A 21,993-nucleotide genomic window follows, 5' to 3' on the forward strand; every position below is an offset into this window, starting at 1 on the left:
AATTTTTGTATTCAGTAATGGGTATTACTAGTTTCAGGCTTTTGTACTATCTCTTTGTGTTGCCTCTGATTTTTTAACTTTACAGGAGTTTGTGTTTTCTGGCAGCCATTCCTTAAGACGTATGTCAAAGTAACTGTGATTAATTATTTGGCATTCTGGCCTATAGCTGCACTTATTTTCTAGAAATTACCTGTAGGTGGACTACTTCAGGGAGTGGTGGAGGAGATCCTCATAGTGTTAATTGATCCATTCAAACATAACACACCTCTTAACGATTCTTTTTTTTTTTTTTTAATTTTTTTTTTTCCCAACGTTTATTTATTTTTGGGACAGAGAGAGACAGAGCATGAACGGGGGAGGGGCAGAGAGAGAGGGAGACACAGAATCGGAAACAGGCTCCAGGCTCCGAGCCATCAGCCCAGAGCCTGACGCGGGGCTCGAACCCACGGACCGCGAGATCGTGACCTGGCTGAAGTCGGACGCTTAACCGACTGCGCCACCCAGGCGCCCCTTAACGATTCTTTAATAGTTGGTATATAGTACTTATTGTGAGTCCTTCTTGTCTCCGCCATGAGACCTTCTTGGGCTAAAAAAAGACCAAATACAAAAGAGAAGTCTTTTCAATTTCTAGACACCATAATTTTTAGTTATCTTTCTTCTCATTTGCCATCTACATATTAACTTGCAACTTATTTAAAGGTGGAAGAGTTCTGAAAGAACTCCTGTGACTGTAAATGTGGTCCATAAAATTTAGGTAGATTTTATGTTTGGAAAATAGTAACAGAATACTATACTTGATTAAAAAGAATGGCTCTATTAAAGGGGTGAGGAAAGGAAAGAACACAATTGTATAGATACCTGTACCCCTGAGGGTTGTTTACAATAGTAGAGTGTTTTGAGTTAGAATCAAGCTGAAGGGAAGTCATTGTCACGGGAGTATGTGACAGACCCGCATGGCTGCGTGGAAGACAAGCTTTGCTAACTCAGTCTACCAAGTCTGCATAGAGATAAGATGTAGCAGTGATTGGGGATCACATGTCTGGTTGCTGGAAGCTGAGTTTCTACTCTGAAGCTTAAATCATGAAGAATAGCTAGTGGAAATGGAAGTAAAGAGAGTGCTATGACTTACCAGACACATTTTGTTGACTTCAAGAAAGTAGACTTAGGAAAGGCCAGAGAAATAATAACTATGAGCCATAACCAAAACCATGAAAGTGATGATGACTTTCCTAATGAGAGAATTATCATTAGAACGAAAAATAACATCTAAGAAATATTTAGTGAAAAGAAATCTCTGATCATCTCAATAGGAAGGAGTTGACTAAAAAACTCTATTTGGTTAGCTAGCTCTCTGAGCTCAAAGGCCAAAAAAGACAGAAGGAAAGATGTGTATCAAAGGGTAAGCTACATATGAAGAATGGTTTTCTTTTGTAGCATGCCAAGATCAGCACAAAAGGATTTTAAAATCGGTTTGAACACCAGAAAAGGAAGAACATCAGAAAAGAAAGGCACAACTACTGAGGTCTTGTTTGGTTAGGTGTTCTTTAGCAAGAAGAATGATCATGGCTAATAGAGAATTAGAGCCCTCTGGGGATTACTTTCTTTAAATGTGTTTAAAGAATTTCAGAGTTCTAAAGAATAGCAGTAATCTTTTAGATGTCATAGAGAAGAAGGATAAGTACAAAACAAATGAAAATGGGCAGTTGCTGATTCACTGCAAGGGAAACTGGCAGCAAAACCCTGTTGAGAATTCCTAATAAATGTAAAAGGAATGTTGAGGGAGAAGACTATGGAGTCAGTGAATAGAAAACAGTGATTAAGAGAACAGCATGTGGTTTTTAAGGAAAAAAAATCATTTTGAAGTAATCTTATTTTTAAAAATTAGGCTATCAGGGACTCCTGGGTGGGTGGCTCAGTCGGTTAAGTGTCCGACTTTGGCTCAGGTCATGACCTCACAGTTCAGGAGCTTGAGCCCCCTGTTAGGCTTTATGCTGACAGCTCAGAGCCTGGAGCCTGCTTCAGATTCTGTTTCTCTGTCTCTCTCTGCCTGTTCCCTGTTCACACTCTGTCTGTCTCTCAAAAAATAAATAAACACTAAAAAAAATTAAAAATTAAATAAAAATAAGACTATCAGAGTGTAGACATAGTGCAAGTTAATTTCTACATGGTAATTATTCAACAAAGGATAGTGGTCATCTTGAATACTATCATTCTCTACTAAATTGTAAGTTTAGCTGATGAAAGGAATGGAATTATTCATATTTTTCTTATCACATCTTCCTTTTCCATAGGGCTTCATGTCATTCCTGCATATGTAGGGTGAGGAAGAAGTACATATTTTTAAATAGATGTAATTAGTCTTTATGGATACATTAGAACAATGAAGTTTGAAAGTGGATTTAGAACTGATTGAACCAGCAGATTTGAAAACTGTTAACCAGAAAATTATTGTCTACCTAGAGTAACAAGAATACTAGTTGATCATTTAAAACATTTTAATTTTGAAATCATATTAATTTTCTATAAAAATGTATAGAAATTATATGAGTTCCCATAAACTCTTAGATTTCCCAGATTCAGTTAGTATGTCTGAACTATTTGAAAATAAGGTGCAGACATGGTGCCCCATTATTCTGTAATATTTATGTATTTCTTCAAAACAGATGGATGCTCCCTTACATAACTACAGTGTAACTATCAAAATCAGGAATTAACACTGATCCATATTATCATTGAATTCACGGATCCTAGTAAAATTTTTCTGATGTTTACAATATCCTCTGTAGGTCCAGAGTCCAGTCAGTCCAGGGTTGTGTGTTGTATTTAGTTGTCATATTTGTCTCCTTTAATCTGGAATGGCTCCTCAATCTATTCTTAACTCTCATGTCTTTCACATTAATTTTTAAGCATATAGGGCAGTTACTTTGATATTATTTTCCAATTTGGGTTGTCTGATAATTTCCTCATAATTTGTACATTTTTAGCACATATACCGTAGAAGTGGTGCTGTGGAGCATCATTTCAGGAGGCTCATGATGTTGATTTGTCCCATTATTGGTGATGATAACCTTTATCATTTTGTTTAGATGGTATATGCCTGGTTTCTCCACTATAAAGTTAACAAGTATGTTAAACATTAATATGTTAATATGTTATACTTATTAGTTAGGAAGTGATGAATAAATATTCAGGAGATACTTCAAGCCTATGTAAATGTACAGTTTCTCTTTAAGCCTTTATCAGATTTAGCATCCATTGATGATTCTTAACTGAATTATCACTATGATGGTTGCCAAATGGTGATTTGAAAAAAAAATTCCTCCAGCATTAGAAACGTTCCTTTTTTTTTCCTTCATTCATTCAATGTCAGAATGGACTCCTGGGTTCATATTTTACTCAGGAGGTTACAGTCCATTACCATAATTTATTTTCATCCTCAGATTTTCCCAGACTTGGCCTTGAAGGGAACCCTTTCAAGCTGGCTCTTTTGTCCTTTTGATATGTTTCTGTCATTCTTCAAGCACTTTCTACCTATCACGTAGAATAAGATGTTCTAGGCTCATCTTTTATTTTCTGTGCCCCAGCCCTCTCTTCAGTTGCTTTTTCATAGAGCCCTGGTTCTTTTTAGCAGAAAATAGTATTTAGAACCAACATCTGGGCGGTAAGTGTGCTCATTGCTACCAGGCCCTCTCAGCAGACAAAGCTATATTTGTGTGTATTATAAAAATACACTCACATATGTATATGTACATATGAGTATAGATGTACCCACAATTATATCTGTTTATATAGTTAAAAGCATTCATTTACATTAATACTTCTAAATCTAATCTAATACCATACAGTTTATTCTAGTGTTCTTCTCCATTACTCTTTGTGTATTTCTTGATTTACCCAATCGTCTTGTACATAAATGAGCTCTTGGCCACCCCAAGCCTAAAACTCAGACCCAGACACACTGCTCCCTGCCCCACCTGGCACGCTGATCCTGGCCCGGACAAAGAGCAACAGCTCTGCAAAGTGGGGAGCTACTTTCTCTCTGATGTTGTGCAAATTGCTGAACTCTGCTCTTGTTCTGCTCAGTCTCCTCATTAAGGAGATTGTGCTCTACTTGGGTTTCCCATTACGGACTTGGCAGGAAGCTACTATTACTCTTGGGCTTTCATACAGGCTACCTATTTTCTAATGTCTAAGAACAACTGTTTCAGCTATTTTGTCGAGTTTTTTAAGTTGTTTCTGGTGGGAGGCCTCGTCTGGTACCAGTTACTCCATCCTGGCTGGAGGTGGAAGTGGCCAAAGTATTATTTCTTCACTCCTCATGAGGAAAAGAATTTACTTCTCCTGTGTCACCCTTGTTCCTTACCCACCCTCCCAATCACAAAATAGATTATTTCCTTTCTCTTCTTCTAGTTCTGTTGTAGTTGTTTGTATTATTGTAACCACAGAAATATTATTCTAAGCTGAGCCATAATTAATGTACTTTTTAAAAAACTTTTTATTTCTCCAGACTTAGTATTTGTCTCATTTTGCCTTTCAGTTTGTTTGGTTAATCTTCCCTCATATTTTTCTTCCAAAGTGGTTTCTATCGGTCCAACTCTTATCATTGTATATGCATGTGGATTCAAACATTTTTATTACATTTGGAAGCCAGGAATTATAAAAGGGATTGTGTTTTATGAATTGAACTTGAAGTGCCACTTATAAGACATCTGAGATTTAGATTTGGATAGAGTATCAATTAACTTTTGGTTAGGATGAGTTTATATAATACTGGACTTTTTCCTTTTTTCATAGCATTCATGAAGGAGTAGTTTGTTCAAGATGTTTATATTTGTGTTTAATTAATTTTGGTGATCCGTGAAATGACCCTCAGTTGTTTAGATTGCTGCTCTGTACTCCTGCCTTGGTGGTACACAATTATTGGTGGTAATAAAGAAATCTTGTGGTGGCTCCCTTTCATTGGTGTAAGCATGTCAGTCTCACTTAGGAGCCTTCTGATTCAGCTTTTAAAATGAAGCAATACATTTTTCATATTTATGAGAGTAGAAACTAGGATTTTAACTTTTTAAAAACTGGCTTACTAGTTTTGCTTTTCTTAGGGAAATTAAAACTGTGTATGTTTCTAAATCTTCTGTTTATGAAGCTAATTTAGACTTTCAAACATGGAAGCAAGGTTCTAATAACATTTAATGTAGAAAAATATTGATAGCACATTTGAAATCGTTTTTATAGGATATATCATTTCCATTATCTTTTAACTTTGCCTCCCTGTGGGAGGAGGAAGATGCAAGCTGGAAGTACATTGTCCTGTATAAGCAGCTAAACGTTTAACTGTTTCTTCATTTTCCACAGATGGACGGAAACCATTTCCAATTAACCATGGGGAAACTAGTGATGAAACTTTATTAGAGGTAACAACAAAACTTGTTGGCCACGTTAAGTGTTATTAATGTTCTTGTTATCCTTAAAATACCTCTAAAGATCATTTGTATAACATTTTCTCTGTATTTGGGTGCTTCCATGTCTTTCTTTTTTGAGAAAATCCAAAAAGAAAACTCTGAATTCGTGTTAAAAATCTACAGCAAATGAAGAGGTTTTCAGACCTCTTTGTGTGAACAAGTATCAAATTTGAAAAAGACAAGAACAGTATTGAAAGAGGTGCACATCCTATCCCGTATTTCACTGAATCAAAGATACCATCATTTGTGTCTTGATCCTCATTTAGAGATTTTTAAATTTATGAACAAATTGTGTGGCTGATATTCAACAAAATATGTATCTTATAGTTTTGTACTAAGCAAATTAGGCCACCAACCATTCACTCTTCTGGTATGCTTAAAGTTATTTTGCATTGGGAAAAAAGAGGGCTGCAATATAAAATTAGTACGAATTAGGAAAATATGAAACACTTATTTATCATTTAGTAATAAAATGCATGTTTATAAACTGAAAAATTACCCATTTTTGTCCCTATAGGATGCCATAGAAGTTTGCAAGAAGTTTATGGAACGTGACCCTGATGAATTGAGGTTCAATGCAATTGCTCTATCTGCAGCATAGCTTGTCAGTAATGGAAACACCAAATACTGTATTATTTGCAACAAAAATTAAGTTTCTGCTGCCATACACTAACTGAGAAATTTTGATATTTTCATTAACTTGACTGATTAAACTTTATGTGAATTAAACTTTGACTTAATCTGCGTTTTATTTTTGCCCCACATTACAGCTGCAGTTCTTTTCTTACCTTTCTTTCTTGTGAAAGACTTACCTTGTTTGCGGACCGGCAATAGCTTTCTTATTCTCTTTTTAATTTCGCGGGAGATTTTGTACGGGGACACAGGCACAATTTCCATCTGCGTAGTATGAATGTATGTTGTATCATAAATTTTTACATTTTTTTAACGAGCATTTGTTGCGCACCTACTTAGAATGAGCTGGACACTGTTCTAGGTGCAGAAGTTACAGCAGTGAACACCATCCACAGGTTCCACAGTCATGGGGCTTATGCTCTTGTGAGAAGAGACAAGTAACAAACACATCAATAAGAAATATACCAACGATAGGTACTATGCACACAAAGTCGAATTTGTTTGAGAAAATGACTGAGTGGGTACTTTAGATTTTGTAGTCAGGGAAGGCTCCCATGAGGAAGTAACTTTGAAGTTGAGATCGGAACAGCAGAAAAATAGCCAGTCAGAGAAAGGTGAATAATTAATGCAGAGTCCCTGAAGTAGGAAAATTTCACTGTGTTGTAGGGCCAGAAAGAAGGTCCATATGGCCAATAACCAGAGCATAGAAAGTAATGGGGAAATTAGCAAGAGCTGAGGTTAGAGAAGGAGGGGCTTAGTGATACAGGACAACAGAAAAAGGCGTTTGGATTTATTGCAAATGTGACGGTAAGCCTTGGAAGATTTTAAGCAGGAGAATGACCAGATTTGATTTATAATTTTTGAAGATCACTCTGAGTCCTCTGTGAATAATATATTGGGGGGGCTAAGAATGGAGATAGAGAGGTTTGTGAGGAGATCGCTGCAATTAGTTCGGTGACGGTGGTGGCTCGGTCTTAAAAAGAAGTAGTAATTTAGATAGAGGTATGTGTGTGAATTTGATGTGTGTTTTGAAGAAGGAAGGGCTTCAGCTGAGTCCTCAAGGATAGGTGAAAGGCGGAGGAAAGGTGGAAGGGTATTTATAAACCTGGGTCAAAACACAGGGTTGGTGTGATGGCAATGTCCCATATCTTTGGGGGGAGGGCATTGGTTACACAGGTGTATGCAATGATCAAATCTGTACTTCACTGCATATACATTTTACCTCAGGGGAAAAAGATGCAGAGGTGGGTTGGAATGAGCATAGCAGTTAGGAGAAAGACCACATTGGTCTTGAATGAAGTTCTGGACCAATAACTGATTGCCAATGTGTACACACGATCCACAGAGTTCACCTAGATTCCTGAGGCAGTGACAGGAGATCAGTATTTTAGGAAGAGTAATGGGGCAATGGTTTACAGAATGGGTTAGATCTATGTTATCCAAAGTGTGGTTGTATCAGTATTACCTGAGAGCTTGTTAAAAAAGAATTTCAGACCCCAGTCTAGACCTACCAAATCAGAACTTACATTTCCACAAGATCTCTGGGTAATTCAGTTGCATATTAAGTTTGGGAAACGCTGGATTAGAAAAGATAGACTATGATGAGGAGAGTCACTTTGGAAAAATCTTAAATTCTTTTTGTGGTGAAGAGGGCCTCAATGAAGTGATGGCAATAGGGCTGAAGAAATAATCTGAAACAACTGAGAGTGTTAGCAGATGGTGCCTCTGTCCTGCCAATAACAACCAACCAAGTGTCTCTTTTTTTTTACATCAGTTGCATTTTGTACTCACGTCTATCTTGTATATTATCTTAGAATTTTAAGTATTCTTCAATAGTTTTCGCTGAATTTCTCCTAACATAGAATTTATTACTAAAATTTTACATCATTTCTCAAAGATGGCTGTGAGGAGTACTAATTTTTCAGACACTTAATATGCAAGAAGGGTTTGAAGTCAAGTATCTTGAAAATATTGGCTTAAAGTTTTTTTTTTTTTAATTACAGTTATATGGGTGGGGGCAACTGCAGAACTCAGAGCTTTTTAAAAAATAATCTGTATTATGGATGTCATTTTATAGACATTTTATGGAGCAACATTTTAGGGCTGGCATTCTTTTGCACACACATTAGGATGCTGGTCCCTTGTGAAACTCTTTTCTCTTTTCTTAGGTTTATGCCTAGAATTTCAGTCCTACTGTATTAACTACAATACTTGGGTCACTTTCTTAAAATTTATCACTTGGAGAAGAAATTGATGGTTAATTTTGTGTAGAAACTTCCAGAGAGACACACTAAGGGTGGTCGAGTCATGGGTCACTTCTGGAAATTGTTGTTAATGACTGATATACAAGTGGAACTGAATAGAACTAACACCTTAAATGTTTTTGCTTGGACTTTCGGGAATTGACGAAACATCACCTTTCAGTGGGTGTAATGGTTTGCTTTCAAGTACTGAAATGGTTTATGATATCCATATTTAACCTCTAATATTCTCCATGTTCATTTGTGACTAAAATAGGGATTTTCTGTATTCTGTGGTGAATCCATTTTAATATGTCTTAAGTGAAAACTGTCTTTAATACTGTATAAAAATTGTTTACGCCTAATTTAAATTTAGTTCATTCCATCTTAGATTTGTATACAGTTCTTATTAGGTAAGCTTGGTATTGGGTTATGTATAACCTATAACTTGCTTGTTTCATTTTGAAAACAATATAAATTTTCAGCTATTGTCTGTGTACTATAATATCTTTCAAAGTAGCATCTATAAACTTATTCCTGTACTGGAGCTTGTAAAAGAAAACTGCTAAAATTAATATTTTCATCACTTAAAATTTTTTTCTATTTATAGAAATTCATTTCTTTTAGAGAAAGCTTACATATATGTCTATATATATTTGTACCTATATATATATTTTATATATATGCATTATTTGAGAACTAACAAATATACAGATATGTTTGTTCATGCACATATATGTGTAAACACATGCACACATGTTCACACATTCATACTTTGAATAGGCAAATAACGGGTCTAAATTCTCTGTGGATTATTTAAATCCTTGGCTGAAATTAAAGTAAAACCACTCTGAAAACTATATAATCATTGTAGAAGGTTTAGAGCTAATTTAAAGTGCACATATAAAGTTTAATAGTTAATGTCTTTATTAACATTCTCTGGTAATGGGGCGCCTGGGTGGCTCAGTTGGTTAAGCATCGGACTTTGGCTCAGGTCATGATCTCAGGGTTCATAGGTTTGAGCCCCGCATTGGGCTCTGTGCTGATGGCTCAGAGCCTGGACCCTGCTTTGGATTCTTTGTCTCCCTCTCTGCTCCTCCCCCACTCACACTGTGTCTCTCTCAAAAATAAATAAACGTTAGAAAAAAATTAAAAAAAAATTCTCTGGTAAGATCTTAAAACGAGGTTCCTTGTGCTGTCAACAAAATTAATACTAAAATCCAAGTGTGGAATATATTGAGTTTTCAGGTAGCCGAAAGTAAGTTTCGTCATTTCTTTTGATTTCAAAATATGGCCTGCAGAAACTATTGTGATGTAGAAGATCCAGTGTCATGAAGAACATTTGTCTAAGTGCTAGTGGCACTAGCTGATCAGACAAATCCCCATGCCTAGTTTCCTGTATATTTTTACTTGTTTTGCTTTTGAATAAAAGTTATTCTAAATCTTTCTCTTGATTTCTTTGTTTAGGATAGTGGTTCTGAACCTGTCTGTTCCTTCCACCTACTTGATAGGTGAGAGTCCCCAGTATGACATTTCCATAGTCCACACCTAGGTAATACATGGGAAGTTATGTAGACAATAAAGGCCATATATTGTGAGCATTACCTTATTGTGTAACTGTTGGAGTGATGGGAATCCGTGGTTTAGGGCATTAAGTGGACATAACCTATACTAAAAGCTATTTTGCAAAATCAATTATTTAAATGGCTTGGAAAAAGATAACAAAGCCTTCCTACTCTATGAGACAGCTATGAATATAAACTGAATTATTTAGAATCAAAATCCATGTGGTCAAGAATAAATCCCAAAGAATGTGAATGACATATTTTAGTGTCAAAATGTGTCATTCAAAATGTGTCCTTTATCAACATGTAAACATAGTTGGTATTTATTACTTATTTACTTATTTATTTTACAAAGTCATCCATTTATTTGCTCTGCCACCCCATTATAACTACAGTTAGTAATATGTCACCCTTTTATTGTATGCTTGGCGTGTTATTACATCCATGATCCTACCCACTCATACACTTTCATATCCTGCTTTATTATTTATAGACTTCCTTATGTTTTCCATTCTATTCATTACTAATTTTCAATGAGTACATAATGTACCATTCATTGGATACCATGGCTATATCTGTTTATTGACTATTTCCCTATACCGGGGGTTGGCAAACTTGGCTCTGCATTTGTAAATAAAGTTTTATTGGAACACTGCCAGGCCCATTTACTTACATATTGTCTATGGTTATTTTTGTACTACAGACACCACATTTGAGAAGTTTTAAGAGAGACTATATGGCTTGCAAAGCCTAAAATATTTCCTTTCTGGCCATTTACAGAAAAAGTTTGCTGACCCCTCCCTTAAACTTTTAAGTGGTTTATAATTAGGGCCATTACAACTAATACCACTTAGGATATCTTTGTGCATGTAATTTTGTATACTCTAGGCACCATAATTGGGAGGTATTAACAAAAGTGGAATAACTGGGTCTACTTAACAAAGATGTTTCTAAGGCTGACACTGTCCTCACCATCTCTCTAATATTCTCGCCAGGATACAATAAGGGCAGTGGTAAGAATAGAAAGCAAGGCCCCATGCTCTTATAGGCGGCACTATTAATCTACACGTATATGTACTTTTACAGTCGGAATGAGCATATTTTTACTTTTGACTTAAAGTTAACAGTAATTGCCACATAAAAACCAACTGAAAGAAAACTTTTACTTTCTATTGGGGATTTAAATAAGTTATGTTCAATAGGGTATCCTTTTAGAGCATGTCCTGCACATGTTCTGGGAGGACAAGATGGAAACAAACTGCTTGAGGCCGTATTTGTATCCTAAACATGAAAGACTTGAAACACATGCAAAAGTTGCAAATTAGACTATATTTAAAAGTGTCCTAAAACCTGTCTGTGAAAAAGTTGCATTGCCTACAGAGAGTTTAACTACCTGTAGTAGAAGATGACGGCATGACAAAAGTTTACATTTCTATTTTCCTTTAGGGCTAAACAGTAGTAAGAAGTTATTTTTTCTTTATTCTGCCTGGAATACAAAGTCTTTGGAACCAGAAGTTCCTCCTGCCCTTCATCACCGCTAAAGAACTACACGCATTTGATAATAGCATGCACAGTTAATGGGGATGTGACATTGTTCACTGTTCACGACCAAAGTGTGATATTTCATGGTCTGGGTATAATTTAAAAGATGCATTCTTCTAAAAAAATTGATTTATTTTAGAAACAAAATACAAGTCCTGAAATATTTCTTCATTTTAATGTTGTAAATATAATTGCTCTTATAGCCACAGTCCGGTATGGCTTGATAATCTAGTACGTATGAAGGATTCAAGATAACAGCATAATTGTACTTACTGATTTTATTTTTAAGAACTTTAGAAAATATTGCTTGTGGGCAACATAAAGACAGAAGGAATATTTAAAAACTGTTTTAGTTTTTACCTTGTTGTCCATTTTCAGGAGACAGGAGCATGTATCTCAGTTGCTAAAAATATTCCAGGGAAGACTTAGTTTTTCAGGGCTAGTAGCCAACTATTTCCAACTAGTTCAGTTGGTTTCCTGACTGTGCATGAAATGCCTAGAGAAAGTTTCATCTTTAGCTAAATTAATAAAACATAGGGTAGACATGCTTAGGCCAATTTACTCATATCCCTCTGATATTACTTGTATAGTTGATAGCTACAGAGTTCAGTGATTTGTTGAGCAACTAAGCTGGTTTTCTTTTTTTTTTTTTTTAATTTTTTTTTTCAACGTTTATTTATTTTTGGGACAGAGAGAGACAGCATGAACGGGGGAGGGGCAGAGAGAGAGGGAGACACAGAATCAGAAACAGGCTCCAGGCTCTGAGCCATCAGCCCAGAGCCCGACGCGGGGCTCGAACTCACGGACCACGAGATCGTGACCTGGCTGAAGTCGGACACTTAACCGACTGCACCACCCAGGCGCCCCTGAGCAACTAAGCTGGTTTTCAAATGGGATCTAGTTGTTCTCAAACTTTTCAGTCTCGGGAGCCCCATTACATTCGTAAAAATTATTGAGGAGCCCAGAGAGAGATTTTATAGCGATGACATCTGTTGACCTACAAATATTAGACATTAAAACACTTTCACAATATTTATTAATTCATTTTAAAATTAAAAATAACCCCATAATGTTAACATAAAAAAATTTTATGAAAATAACTATTTTGGGGGTACCTGGGTGGCTCTCTCGGTTAAATATTCGACTTCAGCTCAGGTCATGATGTCAGGGTTCATGGGTTTGAGCCCCACATCGGGCTTCACACTGGTGGAGTGCAGCCTGCTTGGGATTCTCTCTCTCTCTCTCTCTCTGCCCTTCTCCCACACTCTCTCTCAAAATAAATAAACTTAAAAAATAACTATTTTCCTTAAAAAGGTAGGGAGAAGAGTAGCAGTATTTTACATTTTTCCAAAATCTCTTCAACCTCTGACTTATGGAAGACAGTTGAATCCTCTTACCTGATAATGAAGGAAAAGTGGAATTGGCAATTTAGAGAGTCAGTTGGTTATCGATGTCAAAGCAATTTCAGAGACAGTCATTTGAGGACAAGAACTGTGTCTCTTGCACAACCAGTTTATCCTCAGAGTCTGGTACAGTGTTTGGCATAGAGTAGAGGGCCAGATGATGTTCGGTGGGTGATTATGCTGCAGCGGGTTGAGACGTGAACAAGAGGCAAGATGTAGATTCGGGAGTACAGACAGCTCCTTCAAGGCACTTGGTTGAGAAAAGAGAAATGACACAGGATGCACGGAGACAGCAGAGGACTTTTAAAGGAGTATTTCTGTGTGAGGGTAAACAAGACAAAAAACAGCAGAGAGAAATTGAAAACACAGGTAAGAAAGGGGATGATTGCGGGATCTAAGGAGGTGGGAGATAAGAAAATGCATCATCTAGCAGAGCATTTCAAACTTTAGTGAACATACAAGGTGCCAGATCTTGTCAAAATGCAGATTCCAATTCAGCCATTAGGTGTAGGGCCTGAGATTATACAGATTATACCCAATCTGATGGTCTGAGGACCCACTTTGAGTAGGGAGATTCTAGAACTCAGTTGAAGAGGTAAACCACCTCTGTAGGATTAAACACCTCTTCTATTCAATTTGGAGATCCTGGCTGATGGAACTTTTTTAAAACGGAATTTCCCCCCTAATGTCCAGTTGGTACTCTTTCTCACTAAATGGATATCTTGTGAGAATTGCTTCACTAGAAAATTTCTGGCCTTGGTAGGTTAGAATCTCAATATTCTCACAATGCTTGATTAATGGCATGATACTGAGGTTATGGCATAAAATACAGTGGTTCTACAAAAAAAAATTATCTAAATGTTATTGATTCAGGAACACAACTTAGACTTTTGTGTTAGACATGGTTTGATTCTTGGTTCTTCTGTCTCTGTGTGGTCTTGGGCAAATGAACACATTAGATAAATGACTGATGTGGGTCTTTTGTGAGAATTATAAATCTAGTACATAAAAGCCGGCGCTCAAAAATGATAGCTATTATTATCATAATCACCCCCAAGAGTGCAACAAGCTATACTGAACATAATTTTAAAGTTTGTTTCATGAATCATCAGACTCACCTAATTTTCTAAAGAATTTAAATAAGATGGAATGAATAGATAACATTTCATTTCCAGGCACAAGGGAACTGTGCATACTTCTTCTGTAACTCAGAAACCGTTTAACTTTAAAAAAATCTCAAAATAGCTGAAGTTAGCAAACATGCAATTTAGCAAGGACGATTGGAATTTTGGTCTTTCCTGTAATAATACTATACCAGAGCATACTGCTCATTAGGAAAACATTTTTATCTGAATCTTTTACTCTGGAGGGCCAAGAATGCTGTTTTTCTTTTTGACAGCTATGTTTACAGAATCTAAATCACCCTGAGTAATTAATTCAACATTTCAAGTTAGTATTACTGTTCATGCTTCGTTTATAAGCTATTTGAATTTTGATGAATTCCAACATGGTGCTAGAATGACAAAACAAGGTCAGATAAGTTCAATATATATATGGTTGTGACAAAACCTATTTTAATTTTTATTACAACAGCTGTTAAGAAAATTCGGATATTCAATATTTCCACTTTTTACAGTTGGACTTCTTATGCTGAGGACAGACCTCTGAGCACTGGAAATTTGGAGGCAACTGGTCAATGCCTACGTCCGGCTACATGTGGGTTGGCTATAACCCATGGAGAGAGTCAGCATCATGGAAGGTAATAGTTCTTTGACTCCTTCTATATTGTTGCTTTGAAAGCTCGAAGGTATGTCTCCATTTGGCTTTCTTCCAGAACACATGCAACATGCAGATGGAAAAAAGGAAGTCAGAAGGAGGTTAGGAAGTAAATACTACAATTGAGGTAAAGTTGTCCATTTTGCAGACTATCCCCAGGCATATTCAATCTGAACTTTCATTGTCAGTAGCAAGAATACTGCAAATATTTAGCCCCCTCCTAAAAATTTTATACAATCATTATTGATCTCTTGCACTGGCAGAGTATGTCTGGGTGGTGGAGGATATTAAGGTAGCATAAAGCATGTTGTAGTTTGTAAGGTGCCATCCCATACAAGGTGTTAAGGGCATGCAGAAATGTCAACCAAGCTACTCAAAGCCAGTTTTAGTTTAGATTTGTGGGCCCAGTGTTATTAAGATCCTTCTGGACTTAGCTTTGAAAAGTTTTTCTCCTTTTTCTAAATCTGGTAATTGTCTGTAACTACTACCTTCATAATTGATGCTCCCACTCTAGCCATGCTTTTAAGAGTTTTAAGAATTATAAGCCCAAAGACTCCTTTCAAAGGAACCAAACTAGAAATGGATACTTAAGGCAGGTGACATGTTGATTTATGGTCACGGTCCTAACCTGATCTATTCAACTGATAGGACAATAAACATAGACACTACTAATGTCTGATTCTGAAAAATCTAGTTATGTGGGAGAAGAGTTTATCTTCTCTTCATGGTTTTAGCTGGATATGTCAATTAAAAATAGGTCAAAAACAAATCCTGCTCTTTTGGTTTAGTATACAATAAATTTTTCCCTGGCCACGAGGGCTTAATGAACAAAGCACCTCTTTGGCAAATAATTTTTCTGGCATGAAATAGTACTGTAAATTTATTTTGTTGTACAGATTAAAACAAAAGGTTAATTTTACATTGCCAATATATCTTGCAAAGAATTTTTCCTGTCTACAACAAACAGCCCTCTATATTATACACAGCAAAGTTTTAGGCCTTTCTCCCCATATTCTTCTATTTATCTAGATCGTGCCTGGAGGCCTATCTCTGCAAGAATAAAATACAGTCCATTATAATACTTCCTAAAGTAACAAAGCCATATGGCCCTAATCACTACGTCTCATTATTCAAAGAACCAGCAGAAGAAGATATATGTGTGTGTAATCTGTGGAGGAGTGTGCATGTGTGTGTATACATGTGTGTGTAGCCTTGATCCATATCAAAGTCTAATTTATTGTCTCAGTAAGCAGAAATGGAGTAGATAATTGTCTTCTTTCTCTGTCCTGAGAAAGCCCCAATGTCATGTTTTTGTTTTTATTTTTTAATTGAGTTATATAGGATTGAAATAGTTTGGCCTGACTGGTCTATTTCTGTCCACAGCAACCAGAGAAATTTATCACAGACTCATGGATGGAGCATTCCTCCAGGGGACTTGGGTGATTTATCTCAGAGGCCACCTGCTTTCATTGCTGAATCTCAGGAGCATTCTAAACTGAGGTCCACCTTCAAGGGAACTCCTTTACCTCATTTCGTATGGAAGCTGCTGCTCCTCCTGCTTCTTCTTCTTTTTTTAATGTTTATTTATTTATTTATTTATTTGAGAGAGAGACAGAGACAGAGAATCCCAAGCAGGCCCCACAGCTGTCAGTGCAGAGCCCAATGTGGGGCTCATACTCACAAACAGCGAGATCATGACCTGAGCTGAAAGCAAGAGTCGGATGCTTAACAAACTGAGCCACTCAGGTGCCCCACTCTATGGAAGCTTCTGATGGAGCTGAGTGCAAGACTGGCTTCTTCTGTGACTATTTCTAATCCTTGAGGGAGCATCAGACCTGTGTCAGCACAGACAGATTTCATGGCCATACTGGAACTCTGAAGAACAAAGGCTTCTTTTCATTGCTGTTTGTAGTTTCTTTACATCGCATGAAAGTAAGAATGAGCTTTGTTAGAAATCTGTCGTCTTACGACTGAGGCCTAAGTACTAGTGGTAAGCCTAGGAGCCCAACTTGGGTCTCGTTTCCCAAGCCAGTTTATTTTGTGGTTTTTGAATCCTTTCCTTTCCTTTTTTTTTTTTTTTTAAGTTTATTTATTTTTGAGAGAGAGAGAGAGAGACCGCGCACAAGGGGGGCAGGGGCAGAGAGAGAAGGAGACAAAGAATCCCAAGCAGGCTCCTTGCTGTCAGCACAGAGCCCAACACAGGGCTCCAACTCACAAACTGGCAGATCATGACCTGAGCCAAAGTCCAGAGTCAGACGCTTAAGCCACTCAGCTCCCCAAATCCTTTCGTTTTTGCAGCTAATATATTATCAATACCCAGCCAGTTCTCATACAATAGGGAGAATGAAAGGGTTATTAAAAAATTATTTCCTATAATTATATAAAATTAAGTTTCCTATAACAGATGAGCTGTTTCTTCTGTGGGTTCAATATCAAAATGTAAACAATGGTTATTACGATTCTAAAGTATTAATAATATAGTAAACACCATGCTTAATTTTTCCCCCCTGGCTTTTTAGCAGAACAATTTGAACAGGTAGTATGGCTGTTGCTCTTTTTTAGTTAATTTTTTCAATGTTTATTTTTGAGAGACAGAGCGTGAGCAGGGGATGGTCAGAGAGAGGGAGACACAGAATCAGAGTCAGGCTCCAGGCTCTGAGCTTTCAGCACAGAGGTCTATGTGGGCTCGAACTCACAGACTGCGAGATCATGACCTGAGCCAAAGTCTGATGCTCAACCAACAGAGCTACCCAGGCACCCCTCTTTTTTTAGTAAACTTAATGAGAGGCCAGGAAAATCTTTTCTACCAAAACATAAAAACACAAAGAAAAAAATAAATATGTTATAAGGAAATCTGGACTTCACAATTTTTATCTGATGATAGTTATTAAAGATATCCTTTTAAGGAAAATACAGTTTATTTTACTCATCTTACTGGGCTTCCAGAAGAGAAGTGTAGTAAACACACATTCTCTCCTTTCCCAGAAGCCCCAATAGTTTATTTTAAAGCTAATTCTAGGGTAAGTTCTTTTGATCTCGCTGCTATCACTCAGAGAATTATAGTGTGGTTTTGCAATTCTGGCTAGAATGAGGATGCAGGACCTTAACAACAACAAGAAGTCCTAGATTTTATGTTAAATAATTTGAGTTCAATGATAGGAAACTGTTCTACATGTTAAAACAAAAAAACAAAAAACCCCCAACAACTCTCCCCCCCCCCCCCCCCCGCCCAAACTTCAAGCCCTTAAGATCTTTACAGTAGGAAGAAAATAATCAACTGTTCTTCATGTTATGGGCTTGGTCGCATGGACCAAAGTTACCATCTCCATCGACCTCTTGATGAGAGGTCTGTGAACACAGGGGGAACGTTGATAAGGACCAAGGACTTCTCATCTGTCTCTTCTCAGTTAACCATCCAGCAGATTCAGAAGACTAGTGTAGGACCCTTGCCTTCATCCATTGGGCAGAGCCCTCATCTCATCCTAAGGCTGTACTGAAAGCCTCCTCAAGTTTGTCTACATTTTAGGGGGAATGATCAAATATGGGTTTACCTTGATTTTCCCCTTCTGCCTCCTGGCACATCTCTATCTCCACCCCCTCCCCCCACCTTCCCCCCACCCACCCCCGCCTTATCTTCATTTCTTTCTTTTTTTTTTTTAATTTCTAAAAAATGTTCATTTATTTTTGAGATGGAGACAGAGCGCGAGTGGGGGAGGAGCAGAGAGAGAGTGAGACACAGAATCTGAAGCAGGCTCCAGGCTCTGAGCTGTCAACACAGAGCCGGATGCGGGGCTCGAACCCACGAGCCGTTTGATCATGATCTGAGCCGAAGTCGGACGCTTAGCCCACTGAACCACTCAGGCACCCCTGACTTGTCTTTATTTCTTAACTATTATCTGTTTTTCTTCTTTTTTTTCTTTAGTTTCCAATTCCAAGTACAGAATCGAACCTACTTGTCTGAATGTCATTCTGTAAGTACTGACATCATAATCTTCTAATTACTAACACTGTAGGATATATTTTTGTGGGTAAAGGTGGGATAATTGGGACTTTATCATTATATATGTGTGTACTTTTTGTTTACATGAACTTTATTTTTTCCAGTTTTGAGATATAACTGCCATACAACATTACGTAAGTTTAGCGTGTACAACATGATGATTTGATAGACACATAGTTGTGAAATGATTACAATAAGGTTAACACTTCCATCACCTCACAAAATTAACATTTTTTTCTTTTTATTGTGTTAATAACACTTAAGATTTACTGTTAGTAACTTTCAAGTGTATAATACAGTATTGTTAACTATAGTCCCCATACTGTGCCTTAACATCCTAGAATTTATTCATCTTATACCTGGGGAGTTTGCACCTTTTGACCAAATCTGCTCATTCTATGCCCCACCTCCCCCCCCCCCGCAAGCCCTTGGCAACCACCATTCTTGTCTCTATTTCTATGGGTTTGGTTTCTTTAGACTCCACATCTAGGTAAGAATATACAGTATTTGTCTTTCTCTGTCTGACTTATTTTCCTTAGCATAATACCCTCAAGGTCCATCCATGTTGTCCCAAAAGGCAGGATTTCCTTATTCTTTTTTTTTTTTTATGGCTGAATATTTCATTTTGTATGTGCATGTGTGTGCAAGCATGTGTTTAGAGTTTTCATCTATTGATGGATACTTGGGTTGTTTCCATGACTTGGCTATTGTGAATAATGCTGCAATGAACATGGGGTTGCAGATTTAGTGATTATGTTTCCTTTGGATATATACCCAGAAGAACTGCTGGATCATACAGTTTTATTTTTAATTTTCTGAGGAAACTCCATACTGATTTTCACAGTGGCTGCACCAATACACATTGCCACCACAGTGCACAAGTGCTCCCTTTCCCCCACATCCTTGCCAACACTTGTTATTTTTTTGTCTTTTTGATACTAGCCATTCTGACAGGTGTAGGGTGACACGTCATTGTGGTTTTGATTTGCATTTCTCTAATGATTAGTGATGAGCATCTTTTCTTGTACCTGTTGGCCATTTGTATATCTTCTTTGGAAAAAATGACTATTCAGGTCCTCTGCCCATTTTCTTTTCTTTTTTTGTTTTTTAATTTTTTTTAAATGTTTGTTTATTTTTGACAGACAGGGAGACAGAGCACGAGCCAGGGAAGGGCAGAGAGAGAGGGACAAAGAGAATCTGAAGCAGGCTCCAGGCTCTGAGCTGTCAACACAGATCTGATACTGGGCTCAAATTCATAAGCCATGTGATCATGACCTGAGCAGAAGTTGGATGCTTAACCGACTGAGCCACCCAGGTGCCCCATCCTCTACCCATTATCAAGTCAAATTTCTTCTTTCTTTCTTTCTTTCTTTCTTTCTTTCTTTCTTTCTTTCTTTCTCTCTATTTTGCCTTTGAATTATATGGATTATATATATATATATTTATATATTTATATATATATATATATATATATATATATATAACTGATATTAACTCCTTATCGGATAGGCGGTTGCAATTTTTTTTTTCCCATTATGTAGGTTGTCTTCTCATTTTGTTGATTGTTTCCATTGTTGTGCAGGAGCGTTTAATTTGATGTAGAACCACTTCTTTATTTTTGCTTTTGTTGCTTGTGCTTAGTGTCATATCCAAAAAATCATTGCTAATCCTCATGTCAAGGAGTTTTTCTCCTATGTTTTCTTTTGGTAGTTTTATAGTTTCAGGTATCACAATCCATTTCAGGTTAACTTTTGTAAATGGTGAAAAATAGGGGTCCAATTTCATTCTTTTGTGCATGACTATTCAATTTTCCTAACACCATTTATTGAAGAGAATATCCTCCCCAATGAATGTTCTTGATAGGGATTGTACTGAACCCATAGACGGCTTTGGGTACTATGGACATTTTAACAATATTAATTCTTCCAACCCATTAATACAAATATCTTTCCATTTAATTTGTGTCTTTGATTTCCTTCATAAATGTCTTGTAATTTTCAGGGTACAGATCTTTCACCTTCTTTGTTAAATTTATTATTTAAGTATTTTATTTTACTTTTTGAAGATGTTATAAATGTTGTTCTTTATTTCTTTTTCAGATAGTTTGTTGTTAGTATGTAGAAATGCAACTGATTTTTGTATGTTGATTTTGTATTCTGTGGCAATTTTACTGAAATCATTCATTAGTTTTAAGTTTTTTGGTGGAGTCTTTGGAATTTTCTCTATGCAAGACCATATTGTCTGCAAACAGGAAAATTTTTCATGTTTTATATAATGGAATGTATTTATATATTTATGAAATATATTGAAATATTTTATAAAATATATTATGTTTTGAAATATGTTCATATACATACATTTTTCCATATATTTTATATATATGTTTATCTACCTTGTAGGGGTGAATCTTCCTGTTAATAAAGATATTCTATAAGCATGAGAAATATACATACAATCCAGATGTTGGCTATCTTGGAACTCATAAAGGCTAGTACTTTTTGAACCATAATCAACCACAGTATAAATTCAGTTCTTTTATTAGAAGCATTTCCACTGTGCCTGTCTCTTCTCGCAGACCTTTCCAGTCACCAGATCCCTTTCCTCTTAGAGTCTTTGCCCCAGGCACCGTTCAGTCCAGTTCTCTCTTGCCCCTTCCCCCATTAGAACACAGAATAGCCTTTTTCCTATGGTTCACGCTATCTCTTCTCTACCCCTACCACTTGTTTCAAGAAACCTGGGCTGGAGTTACACTTCATAGTGCCAAAGCATTAGCTATCAAAGCCAGTCACCTCCTGTATAGCAGTGGTTCTCACCTGAGGTGATCTCGTTCTCAACTGAGGGGATATCTGGCAATCCCTGGAGACATTTTTGGTTGTTGAATTTTCAGGGATGCTCCTAGTACCTAGTGGTTAGAGACTGGCGATACTGCTAAACATCCTACAATGCACAGGACAATTCCCCATAGTAAAGAATTATCTAGCCCAAGGCATTAATTGTAATTCTGTTTAGAAACCCTGCTGTAAAGAAATTCTTGTATTAGCTGCAGTAGTCAGCAGTACTTTCTACTCTGTTCTCAATGTTCTATTTTTTCTGTGCATTAAGAGTGATAGTATATTGGGGCACCTGGGTGGCTCAGTCGGTTAAGTGTCCAACTTCGGCTCAGGTCATGATCTCACTGCTCGTGAGTTTGAGTGCCATGTCGGGCTCTGTGCTGACAGCTCAGAGCCTGGAGCCTGCTTTGGATTCTGTGTCTCCCTCTTTCTCTGCCCCTCCCCTGCTCATGCTCTCTTTCTCTCTCTCTCTCAAAAGGAAATAAACATTAAAAAAAGTGATAGTATATTAATTATATATATGTGTATATATGTATATGTATAT

General features: G+C 36.9%; 1 protein-coding gene and 1 long non-coding RNA gene across 4 annotated transcripts in view; one reads left to right on the plus strand and one right to left on the minus strand.

The window, feature by feature from the left end:
• UCHL3 (ubiquitin C-terminal hydrolase L3) overlaps positions 1–6,188 on the plus strand; it is a 102,696-nt gene extending 96,508 nt beyond the window's left edge. For all 3 annotated transcript variants that reach the window (XM_043580548.1, XM_043580540.1, XM_043580557.1), the window contains 2 exons: positions 5,353–5,411; positions 5,977–6,188. In XM_043580548.1, coding sequence (XP_043436483.1) covers positions 5,353–5,411; positions 5,977–6,060 — 143 coding nt within the window. In that variant the 3' untranslated portion in view covers positions 6,061–6,188. The remainder of the gene's footprint in view (positions 1–5,352; positions 5,412–5,976) is intronic.
• Positions 508–14,196, minus strand: LOC122483537. Its single transcript, XR_006297410.1, has 3 exons — positions 12,837–14,196; positions 6,272–6,356; positions 508–586 (listed from the first exon to the last, which is right to left on the minus strand). It is a non-coding gene; the product is annotated as an uncharacterized LOC122483537 (long non-coding RNA).
• Positions 14,197–21,993: the final 7,797 nt, after the last annotated feature.

This window comes from Prionailurus bengalensis, chromosome A1, assembly GCF_016509475.1.
Source record: "Prionailurus bengalensis isolate Pbe53 chromosome A1, Fcat_Pben_1.1_paternal_pri, whole genome shotgun sequence".
NCBI classification, from domain to species: Eukaryota; Metazoa; Chordata; class Mammalia; order Carnivora; family Felidae; genus Prionailurus; species Prionailurus bengalensis.